The 23,613-nt window shown below is 48.1% G+C and overlaps 1 protein-coding gene across 9 annotated transcripts in view; it reads left to right on the top strand.

The window, feature by feature from the left end:
- The window catches only part of CADM1 (cell adhesion molecule 1), a 168,018-nt gene that overhangs the window by 127,427 nt on the left and 16,978 nt on the right, over nucleotides 1–23,613 (top strand). For 4 of the 9 annotated variants that reach the window (XM_080366920.1, XM_080366919.1, XM_080366922.1 and 1 more), the window contains exons 6-9: nucleotides 5,564–5,663; nucleotides 8,643–8,815; nucleotides 12,897–12,968; nucleotides 23,480–23,512. In XM_080366920.1, the coding sequence (XP_080223046.1) occupies nucleotides 5,564–5,663; nucleotides 8,643–8,815; nucleotides 12,897–12,968; nucleotides 23,480–23,512 (378 nt within the window). The remainder of the gene's footprint in view (nucleotides 1–5,563; nucleotides 5,664–8,642; nucleotides 8,816–12,896; nucleotides 12,969–23,479; nucleotides 23,513–23,613) is intronic. The other 5 variants (XM_080366921.1, XM_080366924.1, XM_080366926.1 and 2 more) reach the window with 3 other exon arrangements.

Here is a 23,613-nt window from a genome sequence, read left to right as displayed (position 1 = left end):
GAACTGCCAGTCAGAGGCTTCTTGGTTATTTTAAGCACGGAATCTATTTATTTAATAGATTTCTGTATTTTGGCTGAACATCAGCAGTGCAGACTCTTGTCCTTGCCAAAGCTGAGGAGGAGATAGGGGATTGCCGAGTCTGGGCTGTCTCTGATGCAGACTGGTACCTGATAAGCAAACCTGCTTGATTGTAGAATGAAGGTGACAGTTGTATTTACACTTGCATATACAGTGCTTAATTCTTTTAATATTGAAGAAGATGCTACTCCTGCTCTTCCCCTAGCCTGCCAGCATGGGTAGGATACAGAAACCACACAAAGTCGGGTTTTGGGCCACGGACCAAAGCAGAGGCGAGGAGCTGGGTAAAATAGTGCCCATCTAAAGAAAGGTGTTTAAAGGATTATCTGGGAGATTTTGAAGCTGGAATTACCTAAAGTGGGCAGGAGCTCTGCTTGGCCCGTGGGATCCTTCTCCTGAGGATGCCATCTGTCACCACTTTTGCCAAGAGGTGCACATCATGAATTAATAGGGTAATTATTAAATGGATTTTAAACCTTGGATTTGGTACCTAATTTCACAGCACAGGAAAGAGCGTTTTCAGCTGAATCACTGAATCAATCAGTTTTATCACTTTCTCTGTCAGCAAATGGTCTGGCATTGCAAGAGGTGCCGAGCCACGTGCTGCAGCAGCCCTGCCCCAGACCCGCTGCAGGAGCGGGCCCTTGTCCCCTCGCCTCTGCCGTGAACAAACCGGCCATCGACAGTCACGTGCGATTCGCTTAATGTACGTGGTTAGCTGGAATTTGGAGCGGAGAGGGAGAAACCCCATGCTGAAACATGCCGAGGTCCCAGATGGCTCCTCTGGCTGCGTGTCCGCTCTGCCAAGCGTCTGTAGGCAACCGGAGCATCGAGGGAACCTCAGCGTTGTCGGACAGTGCCCGTTCCCGCTCCGTGTCGGAGCTCCGTGAGCCCCAGCCAGCTTTCAGGAGCTGGTCTTCCTCATCTGTAGCTTTGCATGGTTTCCCCCCGAAGCAGCATGTGGGAGGAAGGCTTTGGGCTGTCTTCTGACCTTAGCTGGGAGCGCGGCAGCCGCGAGGGGTTGACTGGTTTGTTGCTGGTGAGGGTTAGGAGTCACCTGGGCTTCAGGAGAGAAGTAGTGTTTCCCAGAATGTTTTTGACTGTGTTACTAGCGGCTGCCTCGGTGCAGGGTTGGTGCTTGGAGTGGACAGATTGCTGCATCGTAGGAGCCGATCACTTGCGCAGAGATGGCTGGAGGACCAGGAGCTGCTGTGGTGCTATGAGTCAACTCTGGTGTGGTTGGCGTGGCCCCAAAGAACACGTGCGTCAAGTGCAATGCAGGTTTTCTAGAGCAGCTGCTAGTATCTCTTGCGCACGGTGACGTTACTGGATATGACCACAGAGTTAAATTTATTGCATGTGGTTTCCTCGTTATGTATTTTCTGATTGCATTTCAGGGCAGAGGCATGAGGACGAGGGCGTAACACCCTTTCACGCCCCTTCTTGCCTTTCCCAAGAAAACCAGCCTTTTATTTAAGTATATGGTCACACTCCAGGGTAACAGTCAGGTCCGCGATGCGTTAGCATCCTGAGGATTGAGGCACGGGGTGGGCGGTTAGAGAAACCCATGTCACTGCTGCCTCCGGAGCGCTGCCTGCACACCTCCAGGAGCTCCAGAGGTCACACCAGCCGTTGGGAAAGAGGCACATAGGGAGAGGCTGGATGTTCGCCCTCGGCTCGGTTGTGTGCACAGCCCCGCTGGGGAGAGGGTGTGCAACGCAGGGTCCCAAGGTTGACCCAGCTGGAGCATCCTGGTCCTCCAGGCAGGCAAGGAGTTCAGGCTTGCCAAATCCACCTGGTTGACAGGATTTGAGACGGTGAGCTTGCCTGCCTTTGAGATCATAGGTTGTCCTGATGAAAGGAAACTGGTAGAAGTAATAGGCTTAGGCTTTTGTAAGGCACCGAACTCAGTATAACGTTTTATCTTGGCTGACTAATGAGATCTAAGCATTATCGATGGAGCGCACATTTAAATGGATTAAGAAATCACTAACTGGCAGATCTCAAAGGATAGTCATTAGGGAGTAATCAGCATACGATGGTATTTTTAGAGTGAATATGCTGGCTTGGGTGCTTGGCCCAGTGCTGTTCAGTGCTCCCGCGAAGCATTTGAAGTTTGTAAAAAGTCACTGTTAATAATCTTTGCTGATGGCGCAAAAGCTGCGAGACCAGCTAATAAGAGGAAGAACGAGGACAAATGCAGCTGCTCGGGAGTTTTGGTAACTTCCCAACGACGGAGCTTTAAAACTCGGGGCTTTCAGTGGGTGCAGCCGGGGATGGCCGGGAGAGCCGGAGGGAGCTCTGCTGCCGTGCTGCCAGCGGGGGCTGCCTCTGACCTGCGGAGCGCCGGCCGCTTCCGCACGGCGTCTCAGCTGGAGGACTCTGCAGCCTCTCCGTCACCTGAGAAATTAACGTAGGTTTTTTTGGTTGGGAGGTGGGGGGAAGGAGCATTTTTTTGGCACGGGGTCAGGCTGGCACACGCCGTACCTGACCGGCGGGGCGAGGAGCAGGACGTGCTGTCCCCTCCGGGCAGGCGGTGGTTCCTGCACTGGCAGGCACAGCGCGCGCCTGTTGTAAAAGAAATCTCATCAAATGCAGAATGGGTTTGTAATAAGTTTTTCAAATTGGTTGCTGCTACAGCGTAACCTTTAGACTACTGGTATTTAACCTTGTATATCACTCTTAGCTTTTGAATGAATTTAGCTTAATAAAGGTGCCTTATTAAATTACTAGGCTGGTTTTTTAAGCCGCTAGAAATAGGCGTACTAGGAAATAGCTTTGGGTTGTTAGATCTAATTGGCTGCCAGTGGAGTATGTAGTGGCTTGGATGCATAGATGCAAGCATTTATTTTTATGTAGTAATCCAGCGGTATGATATTACAAAGTTCCAAGTCGAGGATTTTGAGCTGCTGGAATGCACTTGTGGTAAAAACTCTGCTGCTTCTTGCCTTACATCCTAGGTCACCATCCGAGATAGTCATTGTCCCAGATTGCACAGCCACTGGGGCATGGCATTTTTAGGAAAGCAGGTAGTAGGTGGCAAACTGCTTCTCCAGGCAGTGAAAACCATCATAGCTTTACTGGCATAGGCTACTGAGTGTCATGATCCCGTGTAGGGATGGAGCTCAGGGTCCCAAAGCGCTCGGCATTTTAGAAAGCTTTGCTAACAGAGTCCGTAATCTGAAGGAAACACACTGACTCTGAGGTGAGGCACTTAGCACTGGAAATAGAATTTAAGATTGTCTAAAGGCATATCTTTAAAAAAAGGAAAGAGAGATGCACCCACCCCGAATTCTTGGTTGAAGCGAGTGAAATTTTTTTGTATGCTATGAGCCTAATTAAAATTCCGGTTCTCCTGAGTGCCCAGCCATCCTTCTGAATCCTTCAGAGCTGTGAAGCATTTTCATAAGTGCCCGCTGTAATTACTGGTGTGCTGGCAAGTCCTGCTTAGGAGAGATGTTCGCTGTGCTAACTCTATTGGGGGAATGCTGTCGTCTTCCCGAGTGCGTGCACCTGTGCTAAGAAAGCCCAGACTGCCATCGCAGGTGACACCTCTGCGGTGCCCAGAGAATGGTACGGGCGCGCTTTGCTGCTTCCGTTTGGTTAACGAAGACCGTGGGCTGGGAAGGGCTCCCCTCCCATGGCTCTGGAAGAGCTCACTTGGTTTGCAGTGCATTTGCAGTACAGCAAGCCTTCAGTGTGTTCCTCTTGATTTCCATAAGTAATTGTCAGCTGGTAAACAGCTCATTAGAAATACTGAAATTTATCTAATGAAAGCGGGATGGGAGCAACAGGGGAGGCAAGCTGCAGAAGATGTTGTGTGGAGCTTTCTCAGCACAGGGTGCTGTGATCTTTCTGTTCCCATGTAGATTGGCCTGTAAAGGTTTTCTGCTCTATGACACAGAGTATCACGGCATCCACCTTCCTGGCGTGGGCTCTTAGGTACTGCTGCAAAGCAAATAATAAATAGCCAGCAGATGGCTGGGGAAGTGGGAGTTGTGAATGAGAGCGGTGAGCATGAGCACAGCGTTTAAGATGCTGCTTGTGATTTACTTGCTGCATAATACTTGGTTTAACTCATCTCCCTACGTTTATGCATTGTGTAAGTGCTCATGGCACAGACCCGAGCGTCGCAGACCAGGCTCAATGCTGTCTTGTCAGCACCGCTTTTTGCTTTCCTGTGCTTTTCTGGCACGTGCTTGTGCCACGTCCCTTCCCCTGCGGGGGACCTTTCTTTCCTCAGCTCGCTCCCAGGACGTACCAGCTGGTTCCACATCTCCCTCACACGTGCAGGGCGGTGAGGATGCTCAGGCACGGCGGGGTGGCAGCACTCACGGTGCAGCAGGGGCTCCGCACCCTGGGCACGGGGCAACCTCAGAGCGTCACCATCCCCATGCAGCCACCGCCAGCCTGCAGACACCCGAGTTTTCATAGCTGCAAGAAGCGTCTGTAATGGGGATTAGTTTATAAAATGTTTGTGGTATAGTCATCTCGGGAGAGGATTTACTCGTGTAGCTTATTCCATTACTGAAAATTATGAGAGTTTAAATTGGTTAAATCCTGACGTGGATTCCTCCCCCGCCCCCCCAATCTCTATTATTCCATAGGAAGCATGTTAATGAGTTAAACACAGTTAATAAAATGCAGCAAGCCAATATTTTTGGTAGCAGTTACTCTCAAAGGAAATAGAAACATTTAAATGGTTTCAACCTTTATGCATACTGATTTTTTTGCCGCCTTTTGTTCCTAAGGAACAGTTGAGTAAAATCCTGAAAAATATATATGGCTTAATGGCATTTGTAGCATTGAATTGATTTCTTGCACTGATAACACTTTAGCTACAGCTTAGATTGCATTTTTAATCTGTGTTTCAGTTGTAGGAGGTAATGATTTTTTTTAATTGCGGACTCTGTGTTTGTGGTATGGCTTTTTTTTTTTTCCTTCTTCCTCCTGCAAAGTCTTACTAAAGTGTTTGTGAGTTGGCTCCCTAACTCTATAAATGCTTTAATTCTCTGTGTTTATTTTAGGATTTAGAAGAGCTTCATTTGGACGAAATAAAACCTTCTGTGGTTTAAACAAAAGCAGCGCAGCGGCTGTGACTTATTTCTGTGTTTCTAACAAGCATCTCTTGTAAAGCCCAAATATTAATATGCGTGGACGCCGAGTGTTGTCATACAGTAATATGTGATACACAATAAAACCTGTCAGTTCTGCGCACCACAGATATCTCTGGTTTCACCTCAGCATGAAAGCAAATGAATTCGTTTTAGCTCGAGAGAGTTCAGAGATCAAATGCCGGCACAGCAGAAGTGTCTGCCCTGGGACCATGGCGCTGGGGTTGGCACATGGAGCACTGCCAGCCTCGCCCTCCGGCCGGGAGCAGCAGCCGGCCCAGGGCAGAGCGGTGCCGGAGCCGCCTCGGGTGCGTGACGACCCGGGCCTCTCCAGCACCGCAATTCACCCAGTGACGTTTTTTGTCCTGCAGATAAGCCTCAAGTGCGGGTTTCTCAGAATTACCCGGTGCAAGGCCTCACGAGAGAAGGGGAGCCGCTGGAACTGACCTGCGCAGCTTTTGGAAAACCACAGTAAGTTGGACGCTTCCCCAGGACGGAGCAGGTGGCCCGGGGCTGGCGCGGCCGTGCTGCAGGAGCGCGCAAGCGTCGCTTGGCCTCTGCTGCTATTGCAGACACTCAGTGTGCTATTCTCCGCTGCGAAGACGATGTGACAGTGTGAGAGAGAGAGATGCTTTCTGCACCTGAGCATCTGCTGCGTCTATTCTGCTTTGTATTTATTCCCGTGTAACTAAGGGCTGCGGGATTTGCACCCGAAGGGCTCCTGGGAGGGCTCTGGCAGCCAGCGCAGCAAGCCCCCGGGTGCAGAAGCGAGAAGCCCCGCAGCCCCGCGCCTCTGCCCGGGGAATGGCGTGGGTGGCAGTCGGTGGCAGCTGATCCGCAAAAGCGAGGTCAGGGGCCTGCGTACTGGAGCCTCACGAGGTGCCGGTACGCAGAGGTAGGACTGGCACCGCAGAACTGAGCGGTTGTAAAGTGGAATGGATCCCCCAGGTAAGGCAGTCTGTCTTTCCGCTTGTATTGACTATGTGATGATTTTCCTCCCTTTTGGTGCCCTGTGTGCTTTTTACAAAACGCAGGTTTTATTCTTTCTCCTCTTCTTGCCATGCCCTTGAGGCTTCCTTACATAGTTGAAGAAATTTATGGATCAGGAAAATCCTGGCAAGGGAGGGTAGATTTTCCTCTACACTTTCATTGTTGTTCTAATTTTAAGTTTTGTCGACTTTATTTTTTTAAAATACTTTCTCTTCCACTTGGATTTATGGCTGTCAAGTATTTACTATCTTCTTTTATTTTCGTCATGTTCATAAGATTTCTGCAAACATCCCTGATGTCTGTCAGCGCCTCCTTGGTAGCGTGCCCAGAGCAGAGGAGCTATGCAGGTGCAGTCGAACTGGAAGCCATCCAGTCTGACAGTTCCGCCGCTGTGGGCAGTGACAGGCAGGGTGTCAGCACTCAACAGCGAGGGGGCTTGGGGTGCTGTCACCGCCCCCCCCCCCCCCCCCCCCAGCAGCAGTGTTCCTGCTCTCCCACATCGCTTTGGTGGCTCCTGCTTCCCAGTTCCTTCTGTTCCGCACGAGGCCGATTCCTTCCCCTTACGTCAGAGATTGGCGTGTCCCCTGCTGAATTCCATGTTATGATCTAATCCCCGCTCAGTCTGTCAGAGCCCCTTTGCATTCCTCCTCTCATGGGTAACTGCAGTTCCTCCCATTTGCCATCGTCTGGGAATTTAATGAATAGGCTTCTTTACTTTTTTTTTCCCCCCTCCTCCTTCCAGGCTATGAATAAGACATACACATGTTAAATAAAACAGACACATCTCCCCAGCAGCATGCCACTTAACGTTACAGTGATGCTAAGGATGTGCTAGGAATCGGCTTATGAAGGTCACTTCACCTGTGTGTCTCAAAGCGTAAGAAAATATACAGGAAAATAATGGGCTGTGTTTAGCTCTATGTTTTTAATACAAAGAGGCTTCATAAAACCCTTTCCAGAGGTTTAAGATGAAGGGGGATGTTTCTCCAGTTAAATGAAACCATTTCTCTGTGAAATTTGGCACTATAAACATCGAGGGAGGGAAGCTCAGAGGAAAACAAAAGAGCAGAGAATAGAAGTTTCCATTTTGATACCCGTACAGGTATTTTGTTAGATTAGATGCAACTTCTGTCGTCCCCCTCCCCACCCCAGAGGTGGGGGGATGCTGAACTGGCCCCTGCTAGGACAGGCAGGGGGAGACACGTCTCTGGAAGCAGGCTGCCACGTAGCGCACGTGGCATGTGAGACGCTGGGACTCAAAAACTGCAAACAGCCTCTTGATAACTGTAGCCAGGAGCATCCAAACTCTTCCCACCCTACCGAGGTTAAACTGCATTTCTGCTCTCCCAAGAGCTTCTGCTGCCTGTGCTGTGGCCCGCGTGCCTGACGGCAGGGAGGAGGGGGCCAAGCCCCTGCCCAGAACCAGCTCTCAGCTTCGCAGCCAATACCCAGGTGGCTGGGACATTGAAACTTCAGCAGCTTCTGCATCACAACAGGAGTCTCCCATTTGGATGCTAAGGAAAGTCTGAGCTGTGAGATGCCCCCAGCAGTATGAGCTCCTGGCGAAGTCTGACTTGCAGACTCTGGAACTGGGCAGGCTGAAAATTGTCATCCTGCGTGAAGCTCCCCTTTTAAGAGCTTGCTGTTGAGTCACCCTGAAAGATGCTATGGTTTTCTTGCTGGGAAGGCTGTCTCAGGAGTAGCTGATCTGTCCCCTTACTGCTGCTTAAAGACGATGATAAATCTAAAAATTTTTTTTCTAATTCTTTTAAAGTTAAAAAAAAAAAAGGCAAACCAAAAAAACCACACACACCCCGCAAGGCCTGCAGCGCTCGCCTTCTTTACTAGCTCTAACACAACAGGCTAATTTAATTCCCTAAATGATGCAAAGGTGATGCTCACTTTGGTTCCGCTAGCAAAGGGATGCAGGAGAGAGAGGCTGACAGTTGGCCAGGAGGGACTGGGGGAAGGAGGAAGGTGTTCCTCTCCTCCCACAGCTGAGATGCTCATAGCGAGCGGCACTGCCACCACCAAGGTTAAACAGGTCCATCGCATCGCTTTGTGGAAGGGTTCAAACCTTTTAAAATGTACCTGTTCTGCCACATGCTGTCCAGGTCTGCACTCAGAGCACCCTGTGGATGCACGTGTAGTCCATAGCCTCAAAGATTTCAGGTTTACTGAATAAGCAAATGATTAACCACTAATGAACTTTCTTCCTGCTTGCATTAGTGTTTTCAGAAAATTTAAGGTCTGGATACAGTTTCCTGTTGGGTTAAAATAAATTTAAATTGAGGAAGCCCGACAGCATCCGGGCTTGACTAGTGCAAAAAAAAGTATGTGTTATTTCTTTACAGTTTTTTCTTGGTTTGGGCTTTCTGTCTGTGGATGAACTATTGAAGATGCCATCTTTACCATAGGAAAATAGTAATGTGATTGTTTCTTTTTCTCCCTCCTCTGTAGGCCTACGGACATGAGGTGGTTAAGAGTAGATGATGAGATGCCTCAACACGTTGTAGTGTCTGGTTCAAACCTTCTCATTAGTAACCTAAACAAAACAGATAATGGTACATACCGCTGTGAGGCTTCAAACGCGGTGGGGAAATCACATGCGGATTACATGCTGTTTGTATACGGTACGTGAGAAAAACCACCGTTCTTCTAGACTCATTTACACATAATTGCAACATACCGCGCTCTGAAAGCTTTGACAGAAGTTAACATTTTGCTTGATGCGAGATTTACAGATAGCTCCTGACACACCTACCTTATACCGGGCTGGGGTAGGGGCTGGAAAACCTTTGGTTTTGCTTCTGTGGCTCTCGGTGTCGTGCATCAGGTGCAGAGCCTGTGCCAGGGTCCGGCAGGCTCCGGTCTCCGGAGCTGTCCCGGTGGGCTTGCCGCAGCACTCCTGTGCTGGCAGGGGAAGCCTGAGGAAAAACCAGAGCAGGGGCATGGGGAGAACTGCCAAGTTCTCTGGCCTGACAGAGTTCTCCTAGGGCTTCTCCAAGAATTCCTTTTCCTTTTTTTGTAATACCTTCTCCAGTGTCTTCAGCAATGGTCCAGGGCGGGAGGGTTCTAGGTCTTTCATTAGCAAGTTAAATTACCAAAGAATCAGCCAGCATCCCCAGATAATTACAAACCAGTAAATAAACTGGAGGAATTAGATGCCTTGAGCCTATATGTGGTGGCTGAGCAGGCACTAAAACATGCCCCAGCATCTTTTTAAAGTGCTGTTAAGTACCTACTTTAATTCTTCAGTTCCTCTGCATTATTTTGCTATTGCTTTAAACCCTGTGCTCCCGCCACAAGGCGTTGCTTATAATGAAGATTCAGTAGGCACTTGAAGAGTGATCCCCCAGTTTAATTATGAGCAATTCCCTTGGGCTGCATATTTGAAATCTATCTGTTAAGAGTGGTTGTTGTGTGGCTGGGCTACGCTTGTGGTGGGTGTTGGACTCTATGATCTTAAAGGTCTTTCCCAACCTAAACCATTCTGTGATTCTGCTCGGACCGGACCGTAACTTGCTTTGGTTGGAAGTTCATTCCATGCAACAGCTGCTTGAAGTTGTGCAGTCCGAATTCTCTTGTACTTGCTCTGATCCAAATCCATAGACAGGAATGTCACATCACCTGTCCAAATGCCACTTGCACGTGAGCAGTTTTAAGCCCAGTCTAAGAAACTTGTCTGAAGGCTGAAGAAAACACCAAAGCTACAGCTTTGAGCCGAAATTGAGCTCATCATCGGCCACATCATACAGGTGGTTCCAAAAGGCTTCAGTTCAAAAAATGAAGTCAGGTATGCATTTGCGATGGAATAATTTGTATGCTCATGGTGTGGAAAGGAAAAAAAAAATCCAAACTCATTCACTTGTTTCTTTAAACACCAATGTAATGTTGTGGAGAATAAAGAAGTTGAAATAGGACACAGGCAGTTCCCCATGAGATTCAAATGATGCAAAGCTGCTCCTGTACAGCACTTGTGGATGAGGCGCTTGCATTCTTTGCATGGTTTTACGTACTGGCTGGAGTGAGTGCCAGATGGACCCTCACCAATGTTACTGGCCTGGGATTTAGAGCTCAGTGTAACTCTCGCACTCCTTCATTACTCTGCCATTTGGATGTGGGCGAGAACTAGACTGCACGGGACTTCCTCAGTGTTGCTCCCCCTTGGGATTAAATCCACAGGAGGAGAGCCAAGGCCATATTGTTTTAAAGGAGATGCAGGGTCCCAGGGGCTGTGGTGGGTGTCCCAGGGGTGGACTCAAGTTCAGGCACCTGGGAGACGTTTTGGCCATGTAGGGGAGGGCTTCTCAGGGTCTGGCAGGAGCTCAAGGGCAGATAAGGGTTTTGCATCCCCATTGCGTTCAGTTTCTGCTCGTTTGGGAGCATGCCGCCAGGGTCCAGCACTTTGGATGGCATAAAGAATCCTTTTAACCCTGAATTTAAAAGGGGGAGATCCAGAGCTGCTGGTGTGGAGGAAGCTGTTGGGCTGTGGGCATCATCCGAAGCCTTCTGGTACAGGACCGAACTCCGACTGTCCCTGCGGGAAAGGGCTGCCACTGCCAGGGAGTGTGCTGCTTTTTCCCCCGCTTGTCCAGGGAAAGCCTTTACGTCTCCAGCCCTTGGCACCTTTCCCCGCTGTGAGACAGCCAATATTATAGCAGCGCTGGAATCTGCATCCTTGCAGACGTGTCTCTGTAGGCGTAGCATGAAAGTTGGTGGGAACGTGTTTCACTGCTCGTCCTCTGCCTTGCCGCTTGTCGGTGCAGGTCCCTCCCAGATCACCTTACCTTGGGAACGGGGGGATGCTGGGCACGGTCCCTTCGTGCCCGGGCTACTGTAGGGGAGTAGCCATAGCCTTAGCAGAGCCGCGGTCTGGTACACGTCCGCGAGAGCCGGGGTTGGCATAGCCCCCCTGCCAAAGGGTGCAAATGGCGCCTGGCAGCCAGGGCTGGCGAAGTGACCGCTGCCGTGTGTGCTTAACGCACCTTCCGCTGCTGTGCGCGTGGCGTGAGAGCTGTCCAGTCGCATTGACAAGCACCGAAAACATGTTGATTTGTAAAATGCGTTTCACGCTATCCTCCCCGTGGGAGTGGGCAGGCATATTTAGTAGAAAATTCTAGTGTGATTAGGTGCAATTTTTTTTTTTTAAAAAAAAACATTTTGTTTTTCCTTTTATGGAGGGAGAGCCTGCTGCATAGCATCGTCCCCGTGCAGTTGAGTGAAAGGCTGGGGACTTTCTTCCCCTCGTTCTGCTCTGCCTCAGCGGTTGCAGTCCCCACTGCTCCTGGGGAGACATTACATGTCATGAGCGAGCAAGGAGCGCCCCGTCAAAGCGTAGGGGATGCTTCAGCTGCAGGGGAAGGGCAGTAACTGCTCATGATAGAACCGTAAATAAGCGCTTGCAGTGAAGTGAACTCTGAGGTAATGTGTCTTAACTTTTGGGAAGTTGTATGGAAGATAATAAAGGTGCAGCATATAATTAAAGTTCAGATGTCTTAATTAGGGAATCTGAGAGAGCTCACTTGGAGATAAAAAGAGTAGCAGATGTGTTAGTGATGAAGAGTTGACATGCAGTAGAGGAAACCTACAATCAAAAGCCCATGAAACGTTTCATGCTCTATTATTGCCGAACGAATCCGTAGTTCAAAGTCTTCCCGACTACTTAGCGCGTTCAGTTTGATCATTTGATCATTTGGGCATTGATACATATTTTTTTCTTTTACATCTTCTCATATCTACCTTCTCCTGCCCAGTAATTTTGATGAGGATGTGCCCCTGTACATAACACAAATACTATGAAAAGCGGCGGCATTTGGAGTCTCAACAGGCCAAGTGTGTCTGAGCAGTGGTTATCCGTCCCGAAGAGAAACACACCCATTATCCGTGTTTCCCATTGACGATGCCCTAGTAGCCAAAACAAGAGCGTTCAACTGAAATTATCAGAAAAATACTGACTTTATTTATATTAAAAGATACCAGTGAAAATTCTCATACCTTGAAATTGATATTTATTAATGATGTTCTCGTTTCTTTGTATCTATTGCTATCTTTGAAGTAGTTCTTAACATCCTGCTGACGTGTATTCATAGAGGAAGAATAGTGAAGTTAATGGCCCTGGGAAGAAAGTGAGATGTATTCATGTGCTTGTTGATACTGAGCCTGTTAAGCGCAGCGGGGGCCCCTCACGCAGACCTCCCTCCTGGATGTTCAAATGTATATGTAGAAAAAAAACAGCAAAACACCACCATGTCTCTCTTTGTACATGTGAACTGTTCTTTTTGTTGTGGAAAGCGTGCCGTTGATTTTTTTTTTTTTTTTTCTTATGCCTCCCATTCCATTTCTCTCTTTCTCATTGACTAATTTATGCTGGGTTTTTTGGTTTGGTTTTTTTTTTTTTGGTTTTAGCATTGTAGAAGGCTAAAAGGGGGGAAGAGTTTGGGGGCCAGATTCTCCAGCGCGAGTGAGCCTGCGTGCAGCTCTGGCGGTGCAGGTTCAGCTCGAAGCCGTGCCTGGCTGCTGAGGATCTGGCCCACTGTCCTTAAAGCCAGCTGGGCAGCCCCCACCTGGCTTTAGAGGAGGACAGGTATCTGACAGCCGTGCTGCTTCTTAGCGTCCTTGTTTCTCTCTGATCACGATTGACCGCTGTTGTGTTCTGCTTGGTTTTTTTCTTAATTTGCTTTTTTATTATTTTCCTTTTTATATTTTATCCAGATCCCCCCACAACTATCCCTCCTCCCACAACAACCACCACCACTACCACCACCATCCCTACCACCATCACAGGTATGGTACCTTCATAACCATTGGAAATGTCCTGAATGTTTATTGTCTTTTATGTATATAAGCAGAGCATGAAGCCTGGGGAAAAACAACAAATTAATTACTTGCAGGTTTTTTGTTGGTTTTGTTTTTGGTTTTGTTTTCTCGAATACACCCACTGTACAGCGCAAGTCCTGGTCCAGCAGTTCAGTGGGTTGGACCGTCCTTACTGCAGGTGTTTCGGAAATGCGGGAACTGCTGTGGCAGGAAAAGCTGTTAATTCCATTACTGGTGGCTAATATTGGGTGCTTTCAAATGAAGGATACGCACAGCCTTAGAACTCATTTAGTACGGGCAGTTGTTTCAGCCTGGACCCCATTAGTATCAATTTGTGAGCAACTTTATAGTCGGAAGCAGAAAGTTTGGTCTTCAGTAACTTCATTCACCTCGTGTGACTCCAGGTGCTTTCTCATGCCTGGATGTTTGGTCTCTCTCTGTGTTAAGCCCTCTACCTCGCTCTCCCGGAAAAGGGAATACCACCAGTCATTTTTTTTATTGAGCCAAACACCACCTGTAGGACCCTTTTTGAGGAGCTGGCTGTTAGCGTTGTGAGTTTTTCCCTGTCTTGCAAGAAAATATTAATAAAAACAACCAGCTGATCACAAGTCACCTCTCTCTTTTACACACATCCATCATACTTCCTCACTAGACCTGACTGTCTCCACTCATAAGGAAGGCCCCTTCAGGTTTATTTGTAACCATTTGCATTGTCATTTTCTGATCTTTTCTATTTCAACTGCTGCTTTTGCTTTTGCTTGCTTGTTTTGGGGTTTTTTTTGTTGGTTTGTTTTTTTTTTGAGGTGGAGGTGACAAACCCAAGGTGAGAATGGACCATTGAATAGTTAATGGCATAACGTTTATTGTTGCTGTAAACCATCCCCTGTGTAAATGCCTTCACATTTTGTTTGCTTTTATGACGTTGCTCAGCTGACTCTAACTGTCCTGCTCAGGGTGTTTTGTGGCTTCTTTCCTTCTGAGGTTTTTGCAACCAAGTCAGACTCCGCTGGCATGGACAAGCAATTGAAGTCTTTCTCCCAACGTGCCTTAATGCGCACTGTGCGTGCGCCGTCTGCCATCCACCATCGTGTTGTCCAGACCTTGCCATTCTCTGTCTTCCTCTTTCCAGGTGGTTATCAGTAAAACCGAACTCCAGGCACCCAAGTTTGGATGCTTGAGACCCTACCGTGAACACTCTCCCGTTTTGCAATTTGGTCACTTTGTTTCAGTTCTGTTTTTTTAATTTCTTAACTTAACCAGCTTTCATTTCAGAGTAGGTTTAAACTTTATTAGAGTCTCCTTAAGAGCCGTTTGCAGAGAAACACAGTCCCATGTGTCTTGGTGTAAATGGACGTGCATACAGTTTGCTTTTGTTTTACGGTAATTTGTTAATGCTTTCAGTGAATTTGGGAAGGCTGAAAGGAAGAATTTGTCTTGACACTTGATTGACCCTGTTAAGTTAATTTTGGAGGCTGCAAATGTTAACGACTGTCCTTCTCCTGGGAAATGGATTGCTATCAGCCTGTCATCTCAGGGATCGCCCTGGGACTGGCTTCCAAAGCGCGTGCTAGCCTCACCTGCCATCTCGGGCTCTGAAGTAGTGCTTGTTCATAATAAATAGCAGATTTGTTGTTTGCTCTTCAACTCCAAGTGTTGCAGATTGATCATGAATTTTCAGTAGCCTCTGGGCTTCTAGGCTCTCCTCTGCAGTGGTTTTCTAGCTTTTTCATATTAAAGAAGGGGCTGTGGGTGGTTCTCAAAGTCAGAAAGGGCTGTTGCCAAGCCCCCTCCCCCAGCTGATTTCAAGCAATGATCTGGCTGCTGTGTCGTGCTGCCCAGGTTTGCTAGTGGATCCCACAGGGTTTCTGCCATACGACTGGGTCAGTGATGCTCAGCACCACCACAGCTACAGCTGAGTGGTGTGTCTCAAGCTGCAAGAAATGTCTCTTGAAATCCTCCAACATGGAGAAGGGGGGATGGCAGGCTTGCAGGAAGGCAGGACCCGCTGGCCTGACAGTTTTCCAGCCGTTGCTCCTCAGTCACTTCCCATCAGAGCCGAGCAAAGCCCTGGGCACTGCCCACTGTGAGGGTGCCGCTCCACGGGGAGGTACGGCTGCACTGGAAAAGGGTTAGATGCCCACACAGTGCAGTGACCAGCAGCTCTTGGTTTCCTGTACAAGCAGCGTTGGGGGTTGCTTTTCTCTCAGCCTTGCAGAAGTACCTTGGGGTCAGGCGCGTGCGGCCACCCGATGTTTTTCTCTCCCTTTTGTTTGCGATGATGAAGTATCTGAACTTCACAGCTTGCTGGCAGCCTGTTGGCAAGACCCAGGTGGGTCTCCACTGCCTCCTTCATGCTTTTCAGTATTGGCTTTGAACTGCTGAAGTGGCTAGAAATGTAATGAAAATGCAGTATTGTTCACTGGTTCCAACAGTTACTGCTTACTACAGCATACTTAGGCAGAAGATTAGTTAATGCTGATAAGAGAAATGTTTATATTCTTCCCTGACACCGATCTAACGCTGAGTCGTCTTGATGTGTGTTTTCACATCTGCCCGCAAGCTCCGTGTGCTTTTCCCACAAAGAACAACAGCTGAGGCTTCACCTCCCCTGTTTGGGCAGGGATGTGCATGCGTGTGTTTTCCAGCCAACAGCCAGGCAGCGTGAAGCTGCAGAAACTTCTGCTTCTCAGTAGTTAGAGACTTTGTAGCTGGAAAAAATTAGGTCAAATTAACATAATCTCTGGAATTACATAGCATAGTCATGTTGAAACACTTTTTAAAGCCTCAAGAGACAATTGATACCTTAATTCCCATCATCACCAAAATGCTGAAATACTCTTCTAGGGCGACATAAGCGCTTTGGTAGCAGACGGGGTGTTTCTTGTCTCTGCTGGCAGCTGGGCGCGAGTCGTCTGCCAGCCAGCTGGCTTGAAAACCCTTCTTTAGGATGAGAGGTCTTGGAATCTGGTTTATTTTGCCTTTTCCCCCGTGTCTTGTATTATACTGACCTGCTTTGTGTCCCCTGAAACCATAGAGTAGTTCCCAAAAGCAGCTGTCTTGCTTTAATTTGAAAATAATTTAAAAAATATTGAAAATTAAAAAATAAACAATATAAAATTTAAAACATTTTAAAAATTTAAAAATAAAAAAAGAAAGAGACCTGCACTGAAACAGTTTCTGTGTCCAAACCTTGGGTTGTAGGTGTGCTGTCACCTCTGGCGGCTGCCCTGAGAAAATGACATTCTTGGAAGTAGTCCTTTTGAGTTATTGGACAGAGCTTGTTCTGGATTCGTTTACTCCTACTAAAACTATCCAACAGAGGAATCTTGAAGGGCTGTACTTGCCACTGCCTGCGTGGCGAGTTACTCCTTTTGCACAGGTTCTGATGACAGGCATCTTTTTTACTTGCTTACACACGGTATTTCTACTCTAAACGTGTTCCGATATGACATGGAAACTCATCCGTGTCCTGAGGAGTTTGGCTGTGAGCGTGATGGGCGCTGCTCAGCACCTAGGAGCCAGGGGCCACAAGCAGGAGAGGACGCCAGAGCCACGTGCGGGGGTACAGTGGCCCTTGGCTGTTGGTCCCTGTGCCTGCAGAGTGCAGTGGGCTCCCCCACGTGCTCCTGGCCCTCTCGCGCCCACCCGGGTCCGTGCCCAGAGCAGAGGGTCCCTTTATCGGCCCCTCTTGCTTGACAGGTCCTAATCCTGCATCGCTGCTGCTGTAGGCTTGATCTACAAAGGCACACTGAGCCCATAGAGCAGTTTTATGGCAGGGAGGTTTGGGGCAGGAAAAGCTAACCTGCTGCTTTTTTCCAGGAGAAGGAAAAGCTGAGCAGCGGTAAAGTTTCCAAAACAGCGCGACCTTTAAAGCTTTTCCGCTGTCGCTTCAGTGTAGGTGCTTGAAAAGATTTCCTGCGTGACAGTTTGATCTTTTTCATATATCCTCCAACTGCATTGATATTCTGACCGTCCTTTGGTGTTTCAGCTGTTATCGCTGGCAAGCCCTTTTTTATCAGTTCAAATTGTCCTTGTGGCTTTGTTCATTAAGATGTACAATATGATACAGCGGAGCAAACTGCATAATTTGAATTACCCCTAGAGTCGTTCCTTGAAATGCTGGTTTTCGACAGCTGTTGTTTCCTGGGAGATAAAGGTTCTTCATAATAGCAAAGCCCTCATCTTCAGGCATGGTGCGAGCGGAGCGATTTAGCCTGCCTTTTCAAGCATCCTCTTGCTGCCTTCACATAACACCTCCGCACCCCGGGATCTGCAGCGTGATTTGTACCTGCAGATTGGCATTTATCGCGCTTCCTCTGCAGATGGATCAGGCAGGTGTCTTGGCAGTGGCTCGGTGGAGGCCTGGGGGTGCCGCATGCATGCACGTTCCTAGCATCTCCACCCTTGCAGTGGCTGCTACCGATTCTGCAGAGCCCCCGTGGTCCGTCTTGCGGCAGCACTGATGGCAGGCTGACAGGTCCCACAACGGCCTCTCCAACCCCACTGACCCCTTCGAGTAGACAGCAGCAGGTGCGTGTGTGTGTTCAGGGGGCTGAAACTTCGTGGGTGGTGGGTTTAGCTTCGGAATTACCCGCAGTGCTCAAGCCTGCCCGGTGGACTCAGCCGTGAGCACCGAGCCTGTGCTGTGGAAGCACTCCCGTGTCCCCTCTTGAGGCTGGAGGTTTCATAACCAGGGGTGAGCGAGCTCTGGTTGACTTGACAGTGCTCAGAAGTCAGCGAGCTCCAAAGCAGGAGCTGTTAATTGATGCTGAGTCTGAGCATCAGCCCTGGACCGGGGTCATGTCACCACTGAGGCTCTGTCTGCTTGGCAAGGGCACTCTCTTAAAAGATGCATTTTTGTGTCATCTCAGCCTCCTAAGAAATAATACATGGAAATCAAGTCTCCCAAGAAGAAAGAATGTAGCAGGTTTCCAAATTCATGTGCCAGAAAACTTCCTCCAAACGAGGAAAATGATGATTTTTATCCTCAGCAGAAGTTGTTTTTTTCCTTTTTCTGATTACAGCTGGTTGTGTGAAAAGCTACAGTTGCGTGGCGTTTATTCCAACAGTAATCCGAAAAGGTGGTGGGCGGGGAAAAGTGCAATAACAGTCATTCTTTGCTCAAATTACCTTACAGTAGGTTTGTGGGAGGTGAAGAGGCAGCGTGGGGATTACTGAAGCACGTATGTACCAGCAGAATCGCGGGCTTTGCATCTAAGCAGGTATGGTTGCTTGTGCTTGCTGCTACTGATGGTCACGTGGAATTTAGTCGTAAATAGGAAATGCCTTTCTTCCCCAGTCAAATCAAAGGCAGATGGCGGTGGTCCTGGCTGTCTCTCCCACTTTTCCAAGCGCCCCTTCCTTTGGAGATGCAGCAGGCAGGGAGGCGGGCAGGGAGCCGGAGGCGCTGGGCACTCCTGGTTTGCTGCCAGCTTGCCACGTGTCCAGGTGCTCGGTGCCACCGCAGGGACTCAGCCCCAGGAGTTGTTCCCCCAACTTATTTATTATTTAACTTTTGCTTTTTGCTGAAGCTTCTGCATGTCCCCGGTAAAATGTCAAGTTAATTTTAAAGATGATACTGCACTCTTCTGACATTTTCATCCAGGATGTGACCGCATTAAAGGGAATAAAAGAAGAGAGAGTAGCTGACAGGCCTGTTACAGAAAATAAAATGAAATCAAATTCAGTCTTTTAGTACCGTGTCCAGTCAGCAGCAGACAGGCTGCTGTCATGTCCAGTCTCACCAGTGGTGACATGGCGTCAGCGGTGCAGAAGCCATCGTTTTGCGGGGCAGAGAAGGCATGCCTTTAGGGGAGCTGGGCGGGGGGGACCTGTCCCCTCTCCAGCAATGTAAGCTGGCTGGGGCAGAGCACAAAAGAGGTCGGGGCTTGCACAGTGCCCGGCCGCGTGGCGGGATGCCTTCTGAACCTGAGGTCTTCCCAGTTTTGGCAGAGCGGTGGGAGCGAGCAGCCCTGCCTGCCCAGCAGGTTGTTGCGGCTCCTGCCTGAAACCGTGGGCCGCTCTGTCGTTCTGAAGGTTGGTATTGAAACAAAACCACAGTCCTCGCGGATCTTTATGGAAAAACATGCAAAGGCATAGCCAGAGCCGCAGCGCTAATTTGGGGATATTTTTGTTCTTGTCACACACAACTTCCATACGGATTGTGATTATTTTTGTGAAACATCTGGTCCGCAAATCAAACTGTCTCTGGGGTGCATTGCAACATGCCCATACACAAAAGCCTTCAGCAGCAAGCTGGAACCACTTTACAGAGCATCGTCACAGAGTATCGTAATGCAAAGTGCGTTGTCATCCATCCTCCCGAGGAGCTTCTAGCAAGGGAGAGGGTTGCTGTGCGTTGTCACTCGGGGGGTTCAAGCTCCTTTGCCCCTCAAACTGCTCTCTCGTGATGTTGAAATGGAACGTCTCTGCTTGTGTCCAACAGGGCTTTGTTCATTGGGAACGGCGGGGATTTTTGTAGGGCTTTGGAGTAGCCATAAGGACCTGAAAGAGAGTGGAGATCCTGTTGGTAATACTGCACACCGGTCCCTCAGGCCACTGTGAAGGCAGCGCCGGCAAGGAATTCCTGCTTGCCCTGGTCAGTCAGTGTGGAGTAGTCTGAAAAATACTAAGAATAAGAGCTCGGATGTAACAATAAGTCATCAGATTGGCTTTTCTTTTCAGTTCGGAGAGCAATGTGAAAAGCAGTAGATGGAATGGATATCTCTACTGGTTAATATGTCTTTAAATTTAAAAAAAATAAGGGTGTTGATGTGCTATTGTAATTCCCCTTACAATAGCTGTGTGTTTTGAAGCTCCAGTGTATCGTGTGCTTCTGTAAGGCTGCAGCATTGCAGCTCCAGCATTCAAGTTGGTGAGTTTAATTTTGCTGTGGGGGTTTTAATATTCCTCCATCGTGCTCGTTCTGTTTGAGGCTGTGGACTTATTATGGACGAGTTTGAAGGGCCCAGTCTGTCACACTCCGCAAACAGTTTGAGGTTGGAGAGAATCCATTTGAGAAAATGAGGAGGCTTAGCAGCAGAGCTCGTAACTCAACTAAATGTTGCCCAGATGCTTTCATGCAGTAATTTTATAAATGTGTGTGTATGTGTTATGCACGCTTGTGTAGCTACCTAATGAAGTAGCGAGTGCCTAAAACTTGGGCGTCATCTGAGTTGTCTTAGCTGGCAGGTTACACCGTCTGTGTCGCAGGGCGATGTGCGCTGGTGTCTTCGTTCCAGAGCCGGCCAGGCTGAAGTCTGTTCGTAGCACCAGTGCTAAAAAGAAACCACGATAAAGTGAAACATGCAGCTTTGTAGAGGCCAGTGGTTCCTTTCTCAGGTACCTTCTTTAATTATAAACCTGCCCTCTGGGGAATTCATGCACACGTAGATTTTGAAAGGCCGTTGCATTGTTTTACTTTTCCCCATACAGCACGTTTTGTTGTCTTCCTGATTAAAATCAGGAAGAGAAGGAAGCCTTTAACTTGAGATGGAAAGAACCACATTGAGCCTCTCTGTTTATCTGCTTTCAGCATCCTCTCTGCTTTGCCATATCTCATAACACAGCCCTTTTTTCAGCACCAGCTTACCATTTTAAATGATAAGCATCAGCTTCATACACTTGTGTGGTTGCTCCTCACACGTATGGCTCAAGACCAGAATGGTGCTTTTTGGTGATGGCAAAGCCATTCACTGGCTTCGTTCAACCTTAAGTTAAGGCAGAGACATATTGAGGACTTGCTTGGCTGTCCGTGTTTGGTGAGGAAAGGTGATTTTTCTTCTAGGACATGGGGCAGAAGCCTCATCTCTGGGGTTCTGTGTGCCTGGTCCGGTTTACAAATGAGGCTATTATTGAGGGTGAAGTAGAAGCCAATGGAACGTACCTGCAATTCGGGAAACCATGTTTAAAGTTCGCCAATCCATTTTAAAATTATAGGTTGTCTTAGCAGCAGCATTGCAGGGCTGGGGCTGTTCCTTCCTGCATAAGGCAGAACAGTGGTGGAGTTTGGTGTGCACACAGTTTTACCCGTATTCATTAATTTAATACCAAAGCAACAGTGACAATTTTTCTCTCCTTTGCTGTGCAACCACTGTAGTCGTGTGCCTGTGTCGGGGGGGGGGGGCATTCTGCGCTTTGCTTTAACATGAGATTAATTCCTCTTCGGCACACCGTGTGTATGCAATGCATCTTCTCAAAGAAGACTCTGGGATTGAAAAGGACTTCCAGAAAACTCGCTCTAAACTTCAACTGGTCTGTGTTTCTATTGCAACCATCCAACCCATTTGCTAATCATAACTTTGTCATTCCAGCTGCAGCCAACATGTTGTTTGACTTGGATATTTGTTCGCACTTACAACCGCTTGAGATCTTTATTTTTTGTAACCTGTTGGTCTCTGTCCCCAGATGGGGAAGCGAGATGCACTGTCCAGTTTGCACTGTTTCTTGACTAATATCTCTTCCAGCACGTGAATACAAGTTTGCTTTCAGCAGATTCTCTATTTAGTGTAAAAGCTGACGTAACTTTTTTTATTTCAGGAAGACAGTAAATTGAGACTATTTATAGATGCCATCTCAGGAATTAATACCCAGCTTTACAACCCTTTGTAAATGACAACCTTACCTCCCTCCCACCCTCACCACCATTTTCCCCTTCACCGTTTGCTTGGTTAAAACGGGGCATCGCTTGGGGGTTGCTACCCAAACACAAAGAGAAGCCCCACTCTTGTTCTCCCTTTCTGCTTTGGAGGGCTTCCCTTGCAGCCTCCACCAGAGCTCCCAGCCGGAGAACAAGAGCTAGCGTCTTTAAGCGTGTGTTAGATTTGATTGCCAAGACGAGAACAGTCAATGTTGGCAGTGGGAACAGGCTAATGACAGCTTGATAATCTGTTATGCAAATCTTGGTGCAGTTTGTTAAATTGTGCAGGGTTTATTTGTTTTGCTTTCATAATTAAAGCATGTAGACCTTGTATCTGTAAGTAATGTGTATTCCTTGTATGATTCTTGTCTTCACTGGTGCTTCAGAAATTCAGACCTGGGCTGTCCTCTGCTAAATTGCAAAGGAACGGGTCCTCTTTTTTTTTTTTTTTTTTTTTTTTTTAACCCCCCACTGCTGCCTCTGAACGTGCAGGAGGACTACCCGTCCTAGGGTTCTCCAGACAGCATGTCAATTAGGGGAAATGCCAATGTGAATTGTCTATTGTTGCTACAAAACTCAAGCTCGGGGCTGCTTTGCAGAACTAAACACAGTAGAGTGCTTCTCTACACTTACTCGTACCATTTGAGTCATTGAAGCATTGCCTACATCAAACTGAGTAGAGCTGTGTGAAACTGGGACTGTGCTGTCGGCTGGAGGGTGCCGGTAGGGGTCTGCAGAGTTCCAGCTCTGCTGGGGGGAGCCAGCCCGCTAAACCAAGCAACCGGCAGCACGTAGCACACAGAACCACGTGAACAGTAGATGACTTTTGACAACTTTAATAAGCCAGTAGTTTGGATAACATGGATAAATACAGTTTAGATCTATTGGCATAGAGAAGTAACACAGGACACAGTTAGAAAAAAACAGCAGATTTGGGTCACTCTTTAAAACTGCCTGTGGCAAACACCCGTGAAGGGATGAAGAGTCTCTGCGTTGGCAGGGCACCAACCCCCAAGAAATTTCCAGGGCTGTGCAATATGTACAGAGTAAAGTCATACTAACAGACTAACAACCAAAAAAATAAACCCCAGCATACTTTAATTACCAGTAGCTGCTAACCAGTTAGCTGTGGCAGCAGTGGTGCTGGTAACGTCCATCTGCCAGTTCTAGGGGAACATTTGTTGTGCTGAAAACCTTGCGCATCGTACAGGCACGTGGCTTGGTATAGCCAAGGCACAGGGCCACCTGTGCCTTCGGAACTGGGTGGGAGATTTCCAGCAGCCTCTTTGCTTCTGAACATTTACTTGCCACCTCCAGGACGGCCTGGGTTCTGAGGCTGTGGCACATACTGACGTGCTCGGGGGTTCCCGACATCAGACAGAGCAGAAGAAGAGGTGGGAGCATCTTGTCCCCTGGCCCTTAGGGCTTTGGTGAAGGCAATGTTTGAATGCATAAAAACTGTTTTCCAGGTGTCAGCTCTTTGTTCTGGTCTTGAGCTTCTGTTTTGGTCCCTACCAACTACAGTGTTGGTGTCGGTGTTCTCGCCTGTCTCCCGTTCCCCTGACTTTGCAACCACCAGTAATGTTCTGGCAAGGTCCTGGAAAAAGAGAAAAATTTACTGTTTTCCTCAGGCTCATAGCTTTTGAACTGGAGGCATGTCTTCTAAACAGTGCAACTCACTTCAAATGCTTTTTGCCTTTCATTTTATTATTGCTTGTCACGCAATGTTCTTTGAAAGCTTGCTCATATATTATCTGTTCCATTTTTTCCATTTTCCCTTTTTTTGCATGCTGTTCCTCCTGTTTCTTCCCTTCCTCCAATCCTCTGTTCCCGTGTGTAGACACAACGGCGACGACAGAACCTGCAGTTCACGGTTGGTATCACATTCCTGTTTATCTTATTTCTCAGCACTGCTGAGTGGCAAGACAAGCCTGGGAAGGGGAAGCAAAAAAGGGAAATGTGTAGTCTTCAAGG

This window comes from Falco punctatus, assembly GCF_963210335.1.
Source record: "Falco punctatus genome assembly, chromosome: 16".
Taxonomy (NCBI): Eukaryota; Metazoa; Chordata; class Aves; order Falconiformes; family Falconidae; genus Falco; species Falco punctatus.
This window is presented reverse-complemented; position numbering and strand designations above follow the sequence as displayed.